General features: G+C 37.3%; 7 protein-coding genes across 7 annotated transcripts; 4 read left to right on the plus strand and 3 right to left on the minus strand.

Moving 5' to 3' along the window:
* Positions 1-142: 142 nt before the first annotated feature.
* Positions 143-1,282, plus strand: CNE1 (calnexin; the record flags this gene model as incomplete). The annotated part of the gene is made up of 1 exon (XM_071051034.1): positions 143-1,282. The coding sequence occupies one exon, from the start codon at positions 143-145 to the stop codon at positions 1,280-1,282; it is 1,140 nt and encodes a 379-aa protein (XP_070907730.1).
* A 236-nt stretch (positions 1,283-1,518) lies between these two features.
* RNJ42_00869 (leucine-rich repeat domain-containing protein) lies at positions 1,519-2,718 on the minus strand (the record flags this gene model as incomplete). Its single annotated transcript, XM_071051035.1, has 1 exon — positions 1,519-2,718. The coding sequence occupies one exon, from the start codon at positions 2,716-2,718 to the stop codon at positions 1,519-1,521; it is 1,200 nt and encodes a 399-aa protein (XP_070907731.1).
* A 1,562-nt stretch (positions 2,719-4,280) lies between these two features.
* Positions 4,281-6,794, plus strand: GPB2 (Gpb2p; the record flags this gene model as incomplete). Its single annotated transcript, XM_071051036.1, has 1 exon — positions 4,281-6,794. The coding sequence occupies one exon, from the start codon at positions 4,281-4,283 to the stop codon at positions 6,792-6,794; it is 2,514 nt and encodes an 837-aa protein (XP_070907732.1).
* A 1,027-nt stretch (positions 6,795-7,821) lies between these two features.
* On the minus strand, positions 7,822-9,927 carry ACS1 (acetate--CoA ligase 1; the record flags this gene model as incomplete). Its single annotated transcript, XM_071051037.1, has 1 exon — positions 7,822-9,927. The coding sequence occupies one exon, from the start codon at positions 9,925-9,927 to the stop codon at positions 7,822-7,824; it is 2,106 nt and encodes a 701-aa protein (XP_070907733.1).
* A 1,170-nt stretch (positions 9,928-11,097) lies between these two features.
* FLC2 (flavin adenine dinucleotide transporter FLC2) lies at positions 11,098-13,419 on the plus strand (the record flags this gene model as incomplete). The annotated part of the gene is made up of 1 exon (XM_071051038.1): positions 11,098-13,419. The coding sequence occupies one exon, from the start codon at positions 11,098-11,100 to the stop codon at positions 13,417-13,419; it is 2,322 nt and encodes a 773-aa protein (XP_070907734.1).
* A 989-nt stretch (positions 13,420-14,408) lies between these two features.
* On the plus strand, positions 14,409-17,402 carry OAF1 (oleate-activated transcription factor OAF1; the record flags this gene model as incomplete). Its single annotated transcript, XM_071051039.1, has 1 exon — positions 14,409-17,402. The coding sequence occupies one exon, from the start codon at positions 14,409-14,411 to the stop codon at positions 17,400-17,402; it is 2,994 nt and encodes a 997-aa protein (XP_070907735.1).
* A 178-nt stretch (positions 17,403-17,580) lies between these two features.
* GEM1 (ERMES complex Ca(2+)-binding regulatory GTPase GEM1) lies at positions 17,581-19,536 on the minus strand (the record flags this gene model as incomplete). The annotated part of the gene is made up of 1 exon (XM_071051040.1): positions 17,581-19,536. One exon carries the CDS (start codon positions 19,534-19,536, stop codon positions 17,581-17,583), a length of 1,956 nt encoding a protein of 651 aa, XP_070907736.1.
* Between the last annotated feature and the right edge of the window lie 134 nt (positions 19,537-19,670).

A 19,670-nucleotide genomic window follows, 5' to 3' on the forward strand; every position in this document is an offset into this window, starting at 1 on the left:
TGAAGAAGAATAACTTCTATAACTAGTAAAGAAGAAATATAGTGATACAGATAAATATTAATGCCCTATTTAGATTAAAGGTCATTTAGTATTTCGTTGGAGACAGATACATTTACAGATAAGGACGTTATATCAGTGTTAGATGGGCCTAAGATTGACATTCATATTACTCTGTTTTGTAGCCAGGATAACTAATGTTTTTGCAGACCGATTGAGCAAACCAAGCCAAGTAGTAAGTGCAGATTCATTCTGGGAAGATTTCAAGTCGTACGAGAGTAATGATGACTTTGCGGAAGAGTGGATTTGCCCAACACCATCAGAAAAGGACCAAATAATTAGTCGAAGATGGTACCTGGCGAGAAATGATGGAATTAATTCAGGAATTATTGTTAAAGCTCCAAATGCTGTGGCTATGATTGGAAGGTTATTACATAAACCCATTATAATAAATAATAACGATACGCTAGTGGTGCAATATGAGGTTAAGGCGTCAAGGAAGATTAAATGTGACGGAGCATTTCTAAAATTATTTCAGAATCTAACCCTCCAGGATATAGAAAATTACAACTCTGAAATTGGCTCTGAATATAAATTTCTATTTGGTCCTGACTATTGCCTTCCAGATACTAATAAATTAAGATTTGAGCTTCAAGGCACTAGTTCACTGGAATTGACTCATTGTCCTGTCTCGAAGTTAAATGATGACCTAAAGCGGACACATTTGTATACTACAGCGTTAAATTTCAAGGACAAGATTATAGAATTGAGGATTGATGGTAAAGTTGTTCTTTTTACTTCTATAGAAAACAGATCCTATTTCAACAACATAGGTAATTTTGAATACACGAACGAACCGTTAATAACTGTGAATTCTATAGTTTTCGATAATTGGGGATCAACTTCTGGATTAATGTTTAATAATATCTATATTGGAAAGGACATTATCGAAGCAGAAAAGATTGGTAACATCACCTATTCAAAAACCAGAGAGAAGGAGGAGGCCGAACTACAAGAAAAATTGAGATTTAGAAACGATGGTAAGAACACTAACGTAAATAAGCAGTATTTTGAAATTGAGCATTCGGGAAATCTTTTTGACATTATTATCGATACTATTATAGAAAACTGCAGTTTAAATATAATATGGACTCACAAGGACGTATTGCTAGTCACTTTATTATGCATTATTTCTATTTTTGTTTTGTTTAATCGTAAACAAAAAGTTCCGCTAGCAACTGAGAAGAATATACCATATCAGGACAAAATAGATAAAGACAAATGAATACCCGAATGAAAATGTTCGACATATTGCTAACAGCAAAACTTACTGTAACCCCCATTCTCCAAATTCGAGATGAATATGTACATACATACGTACATATATATATTATTGACTAATATGTATATACACTGTATTAAGGTATTTAAGATATAAAATAAGAACATATTCTAAATATAGTAAGAGAAGAAGGGAAAAAAAAATCTATTTATACAGAGTGCGCAAGTTAATTTAGGTGTTCATTCCTGTAGTCTAATATCAGTAATTTTTCGACAAGCAATATGGAAAGCATATTTATATTTTTCAGCCGCACAGGGACTGAGATGCTTTGTTAAGGGATTTCCAGCAAGATCAATCCTCTTCAGATTAGTAGTAGGAATTGCCTGTAGAATGTTTCTCAAGTCATCGAGATCATTATCTGTTAATATTAACTCTTCTAAACCTGGTATAATGTCACATAAATTCAGTGGTAACTTATCTAACCCACTAATCCATGCTAACTTCAGAAACTTCAAGTTTATTGGAAATAGATCAAATCTCGGTAGATCAGTTTCAATGCCATCAATTATCTCCAGGACTTCCATATGAGCTGGCCTTACATGCCATTTTTTCAATCCCTTACACGCGTCTATTCGTAGGATTCTCAGACTTTGCATTGGTAATCTTCTAATATCAAACCGAGATCGTAGTTTATTTTCCCTAAGGCTTATTTCTTGTAAATTTGTCATAAAACTTATGTCTTCAAGTTCTTCGATAAAGTTCTGATCCAGAATAAGCGACCTTAAATTCACCAAACAATTGAGGTTTCTGATGGCTCTTATTTTGTTACCTGTGAGGTCCAAATGTTCCAATGAAGCCCAGCCCACATCTGTATCTGCAGTATTGACGAGAGTTGCAAAATCAACAACTCCTTCAATTGAATTGAATGAAAGATCTAGTTTACGCATGGGTATGTCGTTGAGAGGAATGAGTGCTTCAATCTGATTTTTAGACAGGTTAATTGTTGTCAGATGTATGCAAGTCTCCAGAATGGACAGGGTTTTTATGTGGTTATTTTTGCAATTTAAGTATTCCAAATCGTGGTGATCGAATAAGTTTAAGGTTCTTAAATTTCTGGACGAGACATCCAGTCTTCTTGTGTATTTCCTCTCTTTTCCAAATATCTGAAGACCCTTAGTAGTTGGTTTTCTCGTCGAGTTCACCAATATATCCGAGACGGGTTCTGCTGTGCTAGTCCATGCAAAATCTATATCTAGTGCATCTGAGCTATATTCAGGGCGATCATCGTCTAACTTGGAATAAAATTTCGAAGTTGTACTACTTTTACTTGCTGTTAGATTCACCGTACTGCTGTTATGAGTCTTAAATTTTTTATCCTGTATGAGATGGTTCCTAAATATACTAACGGGAACATTACTTCTATCTAAGTACTGGACCATAGCAAAGAATCAAGTCCTTTCTCCTTCCCCCCACTCAGTTAAATAAAAAAAACTAATAATAGAAAGTTTTACTAAGGTTTTAAATTATTCTAGTCAATGTATCGCCAAGATAACAGATCATCTAGAAATGAATTATCTCAAAAATCTTGATTATATTCTCTTATGCTATGATTATCTCAATTGATTATATATTTTTTATGCTGTGCTCCTTCTATTTTTGTGAAATAATACAAAGCCAAGACCGTCAAAAAAAAAAAAAATAGCGTTATCTTAATATCATATAAATAAATAATATTTGTAAACGAATAAGATTGTGTAGTATGACACACACTTGTATAAAGTATAATAGGTATGTCGTGTTTATTGTGTTGTATAAGTATTGCTATATTGGGCGCTTAGAAATGCATAGCCTACGATGAGCTTTGTGTGGGCAGAGCCTTAAAGAGGCCCAAAAAATTTGATTCGTATACTGTTATTATTGCGTTTTAAGTATCCGGGTAACAATAATATTTTTTTTTGTGGTTGCTACGTCGAGGTGAGTGGGATATTCAGAAGCATTACGTCAAAGAACAAGAACCCTTATTTTTTTTTTTGTTCTCTATTACTGAAAACGGAAAGTGAGGGGGGGGCAGGACAGAGAATCACCGTACAGATTCCTTTGTTGAACTATTTCGGATGAATGGGTTGTCCTTTTTTTTTTTTTCTTGAAAGGATGCGGAATTATAAGAGCGAACGAAGTAATGTTACAAAGAGGAGGGGGAGGGAAGGCAATAAAAAAAAAAAATCGGAGTTTCGAAACTATAAAATGATGTCGGAAAAATAGAATGGTAGTTTGAGGTATATACCAACCTTAATATATTAGGTATAATATTAGATATATTAGGTATAATATTAGATATATTAAAAACAGGAAAATAAGGATTTACGCCTCGAGAACAAAAAAAAGTAAATAAGTTAATAAACTTAAAAAAATGACGTACGAGATTCGAACGCTTTGTCGGAAGCATAAAAAAAGAAAGAAAGAAAAGTACACGTTAGAAAATCTCGTAGATACTACAACGGAAAAAAATAAAAAATACGATGAATGCACCAAAAACATTTCTTTTTTATTCTTGTTGATACAGGCTGTAGAAAAAAAATAAAAGACGGGCAAAAGAAGTAAGAAAGAAAAAAAAAGAAAGAAAAAATGAAAAGGGAGTGGTCGAAGCACTGAAAAGCACCTATTTGAGAGAATTAAGCGGAACTAATCCTAAGAGATTAAATAAATAAGATAGAAAAAAAAAAAAAATTATAGCAACATAATCCATTTCCGTCTCCATTAATACCACATTAGATGTAATATCTTATTATATAAGGAAAAACCCATTTTTAAACCAGTAGATATACAAATACTGTCCTGAAAAAAATAAAAATACAAAAATAGTTGAACTTAATCCTATCTCCGAGGTTTTAAACTTATACCATATACCGAAATATATCAAAAATCAGAAAACACAAAAAAAAACAACTAATAAATAAGAAGTGGAAGTTAATGTTTATAAAAAGGAAAATATAATAAAATAATGAGTAACGCTGAGTTAACTGAGAGTGAAAGTGTCAGGAGTGTAAGTGCGTCTGTAGATGCGGTTATACCAGGTGTGGGAATTACTGATATTGCTATGGTAGAGGAAAAGCTAGCATCTGATATCTCGAATTTTGTTGATGTGGAAGATTTACAGCAGTTTCAGAGTATACCTTACGGATCTAATTATAATTCAATACTTTCCTTGGTGTTGTCACTGCCGAAAAAGAAGAATTATTCGAAAAAAAATGAAACGTCCTTGAAAAGGTATTATCTATCTCGGAAAAATCTAACATATCATAGCAAGAAATATACTGAGAGCCAAATAAAGAACAATATTAGTCACGACTCCTTAGAGAGCTCATCCTCGATGGGATCAGATGATGAGAGGTTTAAAGAGAACTCTATGAGTGGTGGTTCAGAGCATGCTCCAAAGATACCCATTGCCTCCATCTCACATATTGATTTCGATATTAATGCAGTACTGGAGAGAATTGAGAAACCACTTGATGAAGATAGATTCAGTCATATGGTGGAGACTATGGGTTCGATAGATCTCCATACTGCTGCATCGTACATAAAATACTGTCAGAAGTTGTTCACTGTGAATGTAAGGAAGGAAGATATTCTAAAACAACATAACTTATGGGTGCCTAGCGTACATGATCAATTCAAGAACTCTTTTTTATCCGAAAAGAGAAGAACTGATGAATATTCACACTATCATGAAAAAAAATCAAATCCACTGTTCATTGATGGAGAGTGCTACATGTCTAGAAAGTACGATATTTTTGCAGGTAGTTCTCTTATACCATCGATCTTCTCAGAATATAAGCCTCCTTCATTCCTCTACCCATGTGCCGTAGAGATCGAAGACAAATGTTACATTTTAGGTGGTCTTATACCGATTTATGGCTATGACGAGGACGCACCAAATTTAAAAGATTTTAAAGTTGATGGTATCAAAAATATGCCTCCACCACTTCTACCTGATGTAATAAACAACCCAGCCATTGTTAATAATCCACATCTTTATGTGTATTCTTTGTCATCGTCGCGTATTATGAGACCAAAAATATCTGGTCAAATCCCGCCTCCATTGATAGGAATGAAGGGGTCAAAATTAACTGATAGATACATCTTATTCTATGGAGGATTTGAAATAAAAACGGAATCAGTTTTCGATAATGACGGAATGATATATCTAAAGAAAAGAGCATATGTCAATAACATTGGTTACATTCTTGACACTATGTCATATAGATTTTCCAAGATCGAAATTATATCTCCTTCATCATCAGCATATCCAGACTTACACCCTCGGTTTGGTCATCTGCAAATTTCAGTCAATTTGACAGAGACAGTCGCAAATACACCCTTTTCGACGAATGGTAGCCAAACTAGCCTTTACCCTGACTCTAAATCGAAATTGGAATTGAAGGACGCTGAGGAGAAAAAGAACCATAATTTTGGTTTGCATACAATTTACATCTTTGGTGGATACAGACAAACGGGGGATGACAGGTATGAGGCAATGAATGACATGTGGAAGATCGAGGTTCCTGTAGTTGCAAGAGGCAAAAATGGGTATTGCAATTTTAGCGAGGCAGCAATAGCGACCGCAATACATAACTCTCAAGATAAAGATAGTTGGCCTAGGAGTAGAGCTTTTAGCGCATATTGTGTGCCAAACTTGCATACTGTCTATAACCAGTCCTTTGAAACTTTTCTCTTAGACCGTTTAGAAAATGAGTATAAGGTCGATCTTGAAAGTGTTAATGTAAAAAATAAATCTAGGCCTATTTTCCCAAATGTGGTATCTAAGATGGACCCAGAGATACTAAACAACCAGAGCCAATTTAAGGATACCAAACACAAGGCAGAGGAGCACGGTGGGAAAACGGGTTTAATTTCTCAAAAGCACCGTGTCCGTCCCGTGAGTGCTAACAATGATTCCCGTACAATTGTTATTCATGGGGGTTCTGATGGTACAGAGCTATTCAGTGATATGTGGTGGTTCGATTTGGAATCTGAAAAATGGCGTCGTATAGACACTTATGCGAGGACGGAAGATCAGTTTGAAGGTTTAGTTCCTCTTGATCTTAAATTAGTCGGACACAAAATGAACTTAATAGGCCACATGCTTGTGTGTACTGGGGGGATGATTCAATCAGATGTAGACAGGTTCTATAAAAATGTTAAAGTTGAATTGTCAGCTGATAAAGTACCTGTGGGGAGTACTATTTTTAATACTTTAGATTTGAATACCCAATGCCTTGCCGTTCGTTCTATTAAATCTCGGGCTTATAGCGGTAAAGATGGAGAGGCATACCTGAACTTGGAGGATACCCCAACTGCTATGTTAGTAGTATGTGTGGGTGGAGAAGCTGTTGAGCATGATGGAAACATTCTAATTATTGGTGGTGTCATTATTCCAAGGGAAGATATTGAAGTAACGTATCTGAGAGGTGCGGTGATGGCATGTATTATGCCATCAATGAGTTTGCTAGCATAATATGACTGGAATACACTGAATCCTTTAGTGTGAAATAAACATTAAAGGAAAATTTTTTTAAAAAAAAAAAATAAAAAAGACAACAAAAAATATTAAGAATATTTGTCAACACAGCTTAAAATTTTAGCTAATAACAATCAAACAAAAAAAAACTGCTATAATGAACACAATTTGCATTTACGAGTAATACAACCTTATTATATTTTATTTTTCTTGCATATATTATTCAAATATCATATTTATATTTATCAATTTATCTTTAATTTAATTTTAATGAAATATATTTTCCAGTCAAGAGATTATTTTCGTTTTCTACAATCTAAGGTTAGCACGCAGAAACACTATTGTTTTCCATCGTCAGTTGGTCAGCAGATATAATATGAAAATTGACTCCAGCATACCTGATAACTTAATATCAGTAGACAATTGCATAAATCAATAAATGTGGGTGATAAATAACGTAACTGAAAATTTTTTTTTCTTGGGATAGTCTTTTCTTCTTCTAAGATAGAGATATGTCTACTTAAATGCATGACAAGGAAAAAGAAAAAACTAGTGCAGCCTGGAGAAATGCATTTAAATATTGAATTGAAGTCAAGAGCAAGATTCTCTACAACTATTTTTAGCTTTATTCCTTTTTATATGTATTTAGAAGGATACAAAATACAATGCGGGATAATAACAAGTGTCTGTGAGATGGCAAATTTATCACTAATATTTGCTCTACAATTTCTTCTGAGTAACATTTACTTATTGATTTTTATTATTTTTTTCTTGCAAAGTTGGTTTATTTAAAATATATATGAATAGTATTATAATATTTACCTTCGTTAGTTATAGTTAACCAGCAACTATCATGCGAATCATGACGACGATAATAAAGGAATGGTGGTTCTAACACTTAATAAGAAACTCAAAAAGACATTAGCCAATATAGATATATAAAATATCAAATATGATTAAAAAAAAAAAAAATATTGGAATACATTACATTACAACGTAAAAATTGAGAGCAATTATGTCTTAACTACAACTTAACGGACTCAATCAAATGTTTAACAACACCTGGGTTAGATAGTGTGGAAACATCACCTAGTTGATCTGATTCACCAGCTAGAATCTTTCTCAAAATACGTCTCATGATCTTACCAGATCTAGTCTTTGGCAAATCGTCCACTAAGACAATCAACTTAGGAGCAGCGAATGGACCAATATCCTTTCTAACAGTCAAGATCAAATGTTTCTTAATATCTTGCAACTCCTCTTCGGATGCAGAAGACCAAGTAGATTTATCCTTTAGGACCACAAAAGCAGCAACAGCTTGACCAGTCAAGTCATCATTGAAACCGACAACAGCACATTCAGCAACCATACTGTCTTCGATGATAGCGGCTTCAATTTCAGCAGTTGACAATCTATGACCAGAGACATTGACGACATCGTCGACACGTCCCAAAATCCATATGTAACCATCCTTATCTCTAGCAGCACCATCACCTGTGAAGTAGTAACCCTTGTATGGGTTTAAATAAGTGTCCAAGAATCTGTCGTGGTTCTTCCAGATAGTTCTGGCGAAGGATGGCCATGGCCTCTTAATAGCTAGGACACCTTCTGCGTGTTCATCATTGATTTCTTCACCAGTAGTTGGATCTAGGATAACAGTTTCAATACCGAAGAATGGTAAAGAAGCAGAACCTGGTTTCATTGGAGTAACACCACCAGCCAATGGTGTAACCAAATGGGAACCGGACTCAGTTTGCCAGTAAGTATCAACAATTGGGATATCGTTCTTACCGATCTTCTCGGAGTACCATTCCCAGACCTCAGCAGCGATAGGTTCACCAACGGAACCCAAACAACGCAAAGATTTCAAAGAGTAACCATCAATGTAGGAGTCACCAGCTCTCTTCAATAGACGCAAGGCTGTTGGAGCGACGTAGAATTGGGTGACCTGGTGCTTGTCAATAATTTCCCAGTAACGAGAGAAGTTCGGATAAGCTGGAGTACCTTCAAAGACCATTGTGGTACAACCATACAATAATGGCCCGTAGACACAGTAAGTGTGACCAGTGATCCAACCAATGTCACCAGCAGTGAAGAAGATATCCTCTTGATGAACATCGAAAGTGTATCTCATTGTTAGCAATGCGCCTAGCAAGTAACCTGCGGTTGAGTGTTGGACACCCTTTGGAGTACCTGTTGAACCGGAGGTGTACAGCAAGAACAATGGGTGTTCAGAGTCGACTGGTTCGCAAGGGTAGTAAGTCTTGTACTTCTTTCTCTCAGACTCCCAGTCCAAGTCTCTTGGGGCTTGGAAGTTGACCTGAGGGTTGTTTGTGCGTCTGTAGACTAGGACATGTTCGACTTGTGGGGTTTCTCTCAAGGCGTCATCGACAATTCTCTTGGTCTCGATGATCTTACCACCTCTGTTAGATTCATCGGTGGTAATCACAACACGGGAGCCCGCATCGTTAATACGGTCTCTCAAAGAGTTTGAAGAGAAACCGGCGAAGACTACCGAGTGGATGGCACCGATTCTCGAGATAGCCAATAAGGTGATCAAAGCCTCTGGGATCATTGGCATGTACACAGCGACGGTGTCACCTTTCTTGACGTTCATGGAGTACTTCAAGATCTGGGCCACCTGGCAGACTTTCTCCAGCAAAGTCTTGTAGGACATAGTGTAACCTTCACCGGGTTCATCGGCCTCGTAGATGATAGCGGCTTTGTTTGGGTTCTTGAGGGCGTGTCTGTCGACACAGTTGTAACAAGTGTTCAATTGACCGTTCAAGAACCAAGCGTTATTTTCGAACGATGGTTTGGTGGTGTCGTCGACATCCGGGACGAACACTCTGTCGAAGTCGCGGGACCAGTTCAAGAAGGACTTAGCCTTCTCACTGAAGAATTTCTCTGGGTTCTCGATGGATTCTTGGTACTGTCTCTTATACTCCTGTAGGCCAGCTAAATGAGGAGAATAATGAGTCTTGATGTTGTCCTTCAACCTGTCATCGATAGGTTTCTGCTTAACGACTTGAACACCCGTCAAATGTTCGTGTTCAACTTCTCTCTTTCCTTGCATCTGATCTTTCAAAACTTGTACTTGGTCCTTCTTCTCAGCTACTGCAGAAGGCATTTGTCTCTTTTGTTATTTAGTTTTTATACTAATATGATGTATATTAATTTAAGATTGTAAGACTCGAAAAAAACCAAAGATAGTTTTAGAAACCCTTTATATATTGATGAAGAGTGGAGTAAAACTCCGAATCTTGACAGGTAACCCCACCTTCGAAAGACGTGACTTTACGTTGGGGTATCTTCTCTTTCCCTCCCCCATCCCCCATCCACCCGCAATCGTACTACGAGCCAACATACTACAAGTCAGCTATCACACAAGAAACTCAAGAACTCAACAACGACACTGCGAGTCAATCAACAACGACACTACAAGTCAGCTATAACAAGAAACTCAATGCTATGCAAGTAAAGCGAGAGCAAGCAGATCCATAATACGAGTTGTGGTATACAAGATATAGCATAGTGTAGCAGTAGTGTAGTAGTAGTGTAATATAGTCATAGCATAGTATAGCATAGCAGTATAGCATAGCATTATACTCCGATATCTAGGCACATGACTCTCAAAGGGGGGGTCACACCTCTCTCGAAAGTGCGGAGAGCGGTGGGCAGGCGGAGACGTACAGACGGAGACGCGGGTGGCATTACAGAGACGGTGGTGCCGTGGTGTTGGGGCGCATGGGGGAGGGGGTGCTGCTGGTGGATACTCTCCAATTTTTTTTGTTTCTTCACACCCAAACACCCACAACCCCTTGTATTGTTCTATACGTGATGGTCATGTGATACTCTTACCCGGCGGAGAGTGTAATATTTTTCGAGTTTTTTCGTGTTTTTTCCATTTTTCGTGTTTTCAGGGAAAATCACCGGGTAAGCGCGGCGCAATCACTTTCTTTTCATGCTACTGCTGAACGGGGATCACTCCGCTTTTTTCAGGCTCCGCTTTTGGCCTTCGCTTTTTCGTCTGCTGGGAGCTTCTGCTGGGAGCTTCTGCTGGGAGCTGTACGTATCTCTCTGCACGAATCCTTTCTCAGCCTTCTAAATTTTTTGTTTCTCTCTCTGTGAAGTAATTTAGCTGTCCTCTCCCATATTAATGCTGTTTATACTATTTATAGTATTCAATGTGATATTTCTTCTGTTCATATATATTGGGAGTGTTATTTGTATATTCAATACCCCCAAAATAAACAAATAACAACTAATAACAATAACAATAATAATAATAATATAAAGAATGTTACTTCGATTGTGGGTGTTTCTCTGGATGATCGGGAGTACGTTGGCGAGTGGGCAGAAGCATTTGGAGACCTCCTCGCTGTTGACGTGTATGGATAACTCTCAGTTCACGGCGTCGTACTTCGATGTCAAGTTCTTCCCCAGCAATAAGACAGTGGTGTTCAAAGTAGACGCATCGACCATTATCAACGGTAATATCATAGTGAAGGCGGAGCTGATCACGTATGGGCTGAAGGTACTGGACATGACGTTTAACCTGTGTGATCTGCACGAGGTCTCCCTGTGTCCCTTGGCGAGCGGGAGGATAGACGTTGCGTCGCAGTACACCATCGACTCGGACGTGCTAGACCAAATCCCGGGTGTCGCGTACACTATTCCGGACCTGGACGCCCAGGTCCGTGTCGTGGCGTACGCACAGGACGACACAGACCTGAAGAGCCCGCTGGCGTGTGTACAGGCTATCCTAAGTAACGGGAAGACCGTTCAGACCAAGTACGCGTCGTGGCCTATCGCGGCGATTTCTGGTCTCGGGCTGCTGACCTCCGGTTTCGTGTCCGTGATAGGTTACAGCGCTACCTCTGCGCACATCGCATCAAACTCCATCTCGCTTTTCATCTACTTCCAGAACCTAGCCATCACTGCAATGATGGGCGTCTCTCGTGTGCCACCTATGGCAGCAGCTTGGACTCAGAACTTCCAGTGGTCAATGGGTATTATCTCAGTAGAGTTTATGCAAAAGGCTTTGAATTGGTATATACAGGCCACAAAGGGTGTATCCACCGTGGTTGTCGCAAACAAGGACATTCTGTCCATTAGTGTTCAGAGAAGAGCCATGAAACAACTCTTCAGAAGAGGTATCAGTCTGGCCTCTTCGAAGGACTCCAACTTTGACTCCATCCTGGACGACTCAAAATTGTACACCACAAACGAAAGAGATAGCGACAACTACTCAACCAAAATTCTGGTCTTGAGAGGTATTCAGAGAGTGGCATTCTTAGCAAATATCGAGATCTCAAACTTCTTCTTAACTGGTGTGGTGTTCTTCCTATTCTTCATGTTCTGCCTAGTAATTGGTTTGATCTTCTTCAAGGCCTTACTCGAGCTGTTGACCAGAGGCGGTATGATGCCGGAGACATCAAATTTCTTCCAATACAGAAAGAACTGGGGTAGTATCATCAAAGGTACTCTGTTCAGATTGGCCATTATTGCATTCCCTCAAATCACACTTTTGACTATCTGGGAATACACGCAGAGAGATTCACCAGCAACTGTTGTTGACGCTGTGGCTCTCTTCGTGGTAATTACATGTCTATTGACTTACGGAGCAACAAGGGTCCTTTTAAAGGGAAAGGAGTCTTTGAGACTATACAAAAACCCTGCATACTTGCTCTACAGTGATACAAATTTCCTAAATCGTTACGGTTTCTTGTATGTGCAATTCAAGGCTGACGCCTTTTGGTGGTTATTACCTTTGCTAGCTTACGGCTTCTTCAGATCTTTATTCGTGGCCGTGTTACAAACTCATGGTAAAGCACAGGCCATGATTATTTTCGTCATCGAATTAATCTATTTCGTGCTACTGTGTTACTACCGTCCTTATCTAGATAAGAGAACGAACATTTTCAATATTGCTATTCATGTGGTTAACTTAATCAATGCATTCTTCTTCTTATTTTTCAGTAATTTGTTCAGGCAACCTGCTGTTGTATCTTCTGTCATGGCGGTGATTCTGTTTGTTTTAAATGCTGCATTCGCGCTATTTTTATTGGTTTTCACAATAATTACATGTGCTTTGGCATTGATACACAGAAACCCTGATGTCCGCTATCAACCAATGAAGGACGATCGTGTGTCCTTCATTCCTAAGATAGATAATGGTGGCAGTGGCTACTTTGGCGGTGACAATAAAGGCACCTCTGAAGCAGAATTGTTTGAATTGAAACAAGCCGTTATGGATACAAACGAAACGGAACAAGAAAAGATGATTAGAGATGATACATTTGTAAGGACAAATAATGCTACCGGTAACAGAGTTCTTTTTGATGATGAAGTGAGTACATACACTACATCGTCACAATCTAACAAGGGTGGTTCTTTCAACCCTGAGGAAACGCCAGTTGAACCGGCATCAGCTGTCATGGGTTCTCAAGGTATGTCAAACTATAACAACCATGGCTACCTAAAGGTTCCTAGTCAACAAGCATCCAGTTCAAACAACAGAAAAGATAACAATAACCTACGAAAGCCAGAGACAAGTTTCTATACGGGTAACAATAACCATAGTTATTTCCGTGGTGGAGACGATGCCTCCTTTTTGTAATTAATCATGATTCTTTCTTTGATATTTTTTTCTGATTAATTATCTTCACATTGTATACTTTTCAATATTCTGATGAGCATTTTAAAAATTGTTATGACAAAGTACGAAAATAATGAAAATGGAATGAAAAATCGCGTATACATGAACGTCGATGAAGGTAATACCATTTACGAGTTTATTATTAATATTTTCAGAAAGTAAAATCTCGCCTTTCATTGCTTGGATTTTACCCTTTACTTAAGAAACGTTTCCAACTGTTAAATTTTCTTTTCCTCTATTAATATTATTCATTTCCATTCTTTTCCAATAACTACTTTTACTGGGGGTTTATTTGTTTTTGTCGTGTCGAACCTACCAATTTGTATCAATATAAAGATTCTTTTATTTCTTTCTTTTCTTTCTAGAATCATAAATAACACTATTATATCAATACTATAGCCCAATTGCATAAAAAAAAAAAGGTGTATATAAAAAAAAACAAAGACTACAAAGTGTGTAACTGACCAAATACGGCATTAGAGATGCAGCCGTAGAAATGTAAAGTTTGCTTTAATGGCGCAATTTGTTGTTCTACTGAAGTCAATATCCCTTTTTCTATGGAGTATTTTATATGGTTAGATAGCTAATTTTTGAAAGACGTACGTATCCAACCAAGATGTACCATAGAACTGGTCCATTTCTCGTGATTTATAGCTTTTATATACCATTCAAAACACTGAAGCCCATTTGTATTTTCGTAGATCCTGTTAAAAACGGTTTTTTTCTTGGCATCCGCTCTCTCTCTATATAGAATAACAAACTAAAAAAAAAAACCTTGCTGCAAAAGGAGGAAGATTGACATCTAAGATTCTGAAAGCTGGATCAAGGTTACTATATTCAATAGCCTACACTATCTAGCAGCGTTAATATAAGGTAACATTATAAAGATAAGAAAAATTTATTAAAAAAAAGATTATATTATAGAAAATATAAGGGAATTAGAAGATCAGATGCCAGTATCTTCGATGAACGACCATTCTCCTGAGACAGCGGAAGCTGAGAGGATTAGAAAGAGGAATAGAATCTCATTTGTTTGCCAAGCTTGTAGGCGGTCTAAGACCCGGTGTGATAGAGAAAAACCGGAGTGTACTAGGTGCAAGAAGTTGAATATTAAGTGTGTTTATGATGTATCAAAGCAGAGTGCTCCTAGGATACCTAGTAAGGATGCCACCATATCCAGGTTGGAGAAGGATGTAGAATACTGGAAAAACAAAGCTATGAAACTGATGCAAGAAACTGAAGGTAATGAGAAAATGAGCAAATATGATTTTGAGGGCGAGGTACATAGCGATTCGTCATCTGACCGTGAAGAATCGGATGATTATGGACCAGCCATGAAACGTGTAAAATTAGAACAAGATGGAGGTTCGGATTACGGGGTCAATCATCAAGATAATCTTGAAGTCAATCTGTACAGAACACACCCTACATTGATTGTAAGTAGAGTTATGAAAAGAGAGGTAAAACCCCTCTCGGAAAATTATCTGTTTATTCAGGACAAATTTCTAACGTCGCTTATTGCTTCAATTTTTCTGGATCCCTCAAAGAATACCATGATCCCAGCCCTCACAGCTAATGCTAACGTCACGAGAGCTCAGCCAAGTGTCAGAACACATGCCTTAAAACTGAAGGAAGTGCTACTTCGTCAATGCCATACTGAATCGCAGAGAATACGTGTTAATGAATTTACAGAACGTATTTTGCAAAATGCTAACACATCAAAGAATTTGAAAAATGGTATGATACTTTCAATGTTATATAATACTCTTGGTCATCAATTTTTGGAAGATCACTGCCAAACTAATGGAGAATACTCAGACGTATTGAAGACGTTCATTAATGAGATAGAAACTCTTCTTCCACCATATGAAATTATTCAGATTTACAAGCGTCATTTTTATCAATATGTTTATCCTGCACTTCCATTTTTGGAGAAGGAGATGTTTGAAGAATCTCTAAGCGAAATTCTATTTAAAAATCCAGATAATCCCGATAAGATCAAGCTGGAGTTGGGTAATAAACATCTCCGTATGAAGATAGAGAACTTATCAATATTATTAGTTATTTTGAAATTGTCCTTTATATCTTTGAACTTCGCAGAAGACAATGTGCAACACAGTTCTCAAGATGTAGATAAATCGGTCATAGACCGATACCCAATATCAAATGATTTTGTTCTCTTAGCTCAAAAGTGTTTGGCATCTGAAAATTGGTGTGCATGTGCCAACGAAAACATTATAGCTTGTGTTTTATATGTTTGGGCATTCTTTGTATTTTCTCCTGAGGAGGGTGACTTATTTTTGGAGCATCCCACTGATGTTATTAGTAGTTTAGTAATGATGTTGGCCACATCCATTGGGCTGCATCGTGATCCATCCGATTTCCCTCAACTAAGATCCAGCATCCCAGATATCCGGACACTCAACCATAGAAGAATACTATGGTTAAGTGTTGTCACTGTCTGCTCATTTGAATCAAGTCTGAAAGGTAGACATTCCGTTTCTTCGGTCTCTTTGATGGCTTTATTTTTAGATATCAAAAGTGAAAATGCAGATGACATATACATGAATAGAGTAAAAGCAGACTTAACTGATTCTCCATCAGCAGAAGGGGTCCTTAAGCTCCATATGCATTGTTTGAGAAGAGTGAAACTAGTATTGTTGCTATCTGATTTAGATGTGATGACTATGACTTATAGAGGTTCCTTCCGGTTGTCAAATCTTGAAATCCTAAGGGTAAAAATAGAAGACTACACTAATAAGTATTTCTCAATTAAAGATCTGAATACTAATATAGATGCTACCACAAGCAGGACTATCCTATTGGCGATGAATTCCACTGCCCTTCACACACAAATTGTTGGTAGATTACTTTTATTGAGAGCATCAATGGCACTATTCCTCCATTTTGAATCTGAATGTCTCGAAGACACCTCTAAATTGGCATACTATTTTAAATACTTCCAGACAAGTTGTATCGATGCACTGTCACTAATGGGTTATATGAATAAATTCTTCAGAGGTGATTACAGTGCATCGCTTTCATCCTCGACGAATTACAATGTGACAAAAGTAATTCAATTGTCCTTTTCTTCAACTATATTCAGTGTATTGGGTATCCTAATGAGAGTTGGTTTTGCGACACATAGTCTATATTCTCAATCACAGGATATGATAAATGAAAATAGACAGGAAGAGCTTTCAGAGATTAATACAAAAATGGAAATTCTAGGAGTATTACAAAGGGATTTAGAGGTGGCTCTATATACTACTTATAAATCTGCATCTGAGCATTTACGTTTCACATATTTCCCAATCTTTAAACTATTGGCTTTATTTGATGTCGTTGTTGAAAACATGCGCAAAGGTGAACTATTATTAGGGATATTCAAGGTTTCAAGAATGGAAAAAATACATTCAAAAATCGTCAAAATGCTGAATTTAACACTCGGGGTAAAACTTGATAAGCGCAATGCTCTAGTTTCGGACCTAAAAGCCAATAATCATATGGCAATTTTTAGTATTTCAGAACTAAATTCATTATCACAAACTGTGCATTCTCTGATGAAAAATATTGATGAAGGTACTTTTAAAGAAGACGCTACTTTGAGCTCTGAATTTACTCAAGGGGGGCTGAATAGCTTAAATGGTAAAATTTGGAATCCAAGTATGGATAATCTAGCCAAGTTGTCGACAGCAATGGCCTTCAGCCAAAATATGGACTTCCATGAAACATCAAAAAATGGAACATCTAATGCAATTACGCCACAAGCTTTTTCACCATATCCAGATAAAGTAGGAATTGCTGAAGGAAAAACTGTAGCTGGCTCTACGAGCAGTGAAACCGATTCTAACAAAGAAGGCCTGGCATCCGATTATGCCGGCTTTTTTGGTGGGTTAGATCTCTTTGACTATGATTTTCTTTTCGGTAATGAGTTTACTTAAATTTTGAGGAGTAGTTCTTTAAGACGATAATATCCTGAACATATCAAATGTATTTAATTGAGTTTTCTACTGAAAATTCTACTTTTTCCCCCTCTGCTACTATAAATATGTAATTAAATGATTATACACGCTTTATATTCTATCATAGTTATAATGAGAACTTTGACTATTATGCTTATTACTTCGGTTGTTGAAGCGGTCTCAGTAATTTAGCTACAGTAAAGGAAAGAAGTGCAAGAAATCCAATAGAGGAACCCACGATTACAGCTGAACTGTAGTCAATTTCTGTCGGTTTAGTTTCAGGTGGGAACCCTGGTGTGTATTTTCCTGGGACCAAAGAGGCCTCAATAATTTTTTTGAAAAGTTGGCTTAACGAACTGGACCATGTTGAAGAGACGTGTAAAGGGTGGTCCAAGAACAAGCTCTCTGTAAATTCATCGGGTTGATATTGACAACGTTGTTGTTGTTTATCAAGGTCAGCTTTTAGAGCCACAAAAACAATTGGTATATCCTTCATGGCACTGTTATTCTCATAAAGCTCAACTAAATAGGAGAATGATTCGGGATCGCTAGAATCGTATACCAAGCAAAGGGCATCGCATTCTGATAATTTCTGCCTATTTTGGATTATAGCAGTTTCTTGTTCGCCTAACTCTTGTAAGATCAAATAAAACTGCTTGTCTCCTGACACTTCAACGTTATTGACAGCTAGACGCGGACGTATAGTTGGAGAATAACTTTCGCTGAATAAACGTCCAAGAAATGATTCTAATAAAGACGATTTTCCGCTATTTCTTTTACCAACAATAAAACAATTGAATACTTTTCTATCAGATACGTATGATCGATAGAATCGACCTTGCCGCCTTCTCATTTTTCTGGATTTTGTAACTTGAACTGCCACCTTTGCATTCTCCTGGAATCCTAAGTAGACGAGATAAGCTGTAGTTGCTTTATAATCCAAATAAGTAGTCATTGCCCATTGAGCTAACCAACCTTGAAGTGTGATAAAGCCCTTACCGTTAACAACAGTCGAAGCTGGGAAGTTGGTCTCTCTCCAAAGGTTTGGTAAACCTGGTGTACTTCGGAATAGATTACTTAGTTCGCCGTCATTTAACGCTCCGTCATTGTCACTGTCAAATTTTATGAATATATCAACCAGAAAACGATAACCTTTCGGGCTTAGTTCAACACTGGCCTGTTCAGGTACATATACCTTGGGGTATAAGACCTCATCATCAATTGATAGTGAGTCAGTATAATGGAAGTTTCTTAAAATACCCCAGGTAGTTTCATGCCTTCCTCTCTCTGTATAAATTTTATTTAGGGCGATGAATCCCTGTTTAGTCAAACCCTTGGTCGGTACAAATAAAATGTCCGATGGATACTCTTCAGATGAGGAGAGATCCATAAGTGTCTGTTTGATGAAATTAAGCTCATTTAGGTCAATACTTTTACCAAAACATTTCTTTTGAAGGGATATTATTTCATCATCACTCAAAAACCCATCTTGGTCTTCGTCGCATAAAATAAATATTCTCTTTAACGCAGAAACAGCTAATGGCTTCAATTCTCCAACTCTAGAGTCGAACAACGGGGAAATTGGGTACAAGATTGATCGTTGGCATAGATAAAACGCTTGATTTACAGCAAAATGTGTCTTAGCACTTGTTTTAATACAGGTATCGACTTCTTTGAAGGCCATCAATATCGGTATAAATTCTTCATCTTCAACTTTGGTATTCATAAAGTCCTCTGGTTTTGAACTTGTTGTATATTCATCACACTTATTTTTGCACAATATGACCGGTATATTAAGACCCAATGAGCGAAATGTTATCATCCAATATAGTGAAATCCTCTCATAAGAATCCTTATCCGAATAAACAAGCCAAATAACATCAGCATTCCGAAGTTCCCTTTGCATTCCGATGGGATCATTGTTGTCAGTATCAATCAACTTCGTATTCTTAGGTGAGTAACGGCTCGATGAGAAGTCCCTGGGTATCGTTATTTGTGGTAAAACAGGCTGTAAATATGGTTCAAACGCACCCTTTACAAGTGATATGATAAGACTTGTCTTCCCTACTCCATCATCTCCACAGACCACAACCCTAATTGTTTCTTTAATCATCCTTGAATCACTGCTACCAGACACAAGATTAACCTCTCTTTCATGTAATACAGTAACACAGCACCAAAATAAAAACTATAATCAATATATTATCACTAGTTATAGAATATTCATTGGATAGGACTATATTGACT

The sequence above is a fragment of the Nakaseomyces bracarensis genome, assembly GCF_045282275.1.
Source record: "Nakaseomyces bracarensis strain CBM3 chromosome Unknown Scaff5_0, whole genome shotgun sequence".
NCBI lineage: Eukaryota > Fungi > Ascomycota > Saccharomycetes > Saccharomycetales > Saccharomycetaceae > Nakaseomyces > Nakaseomyces bracarensis.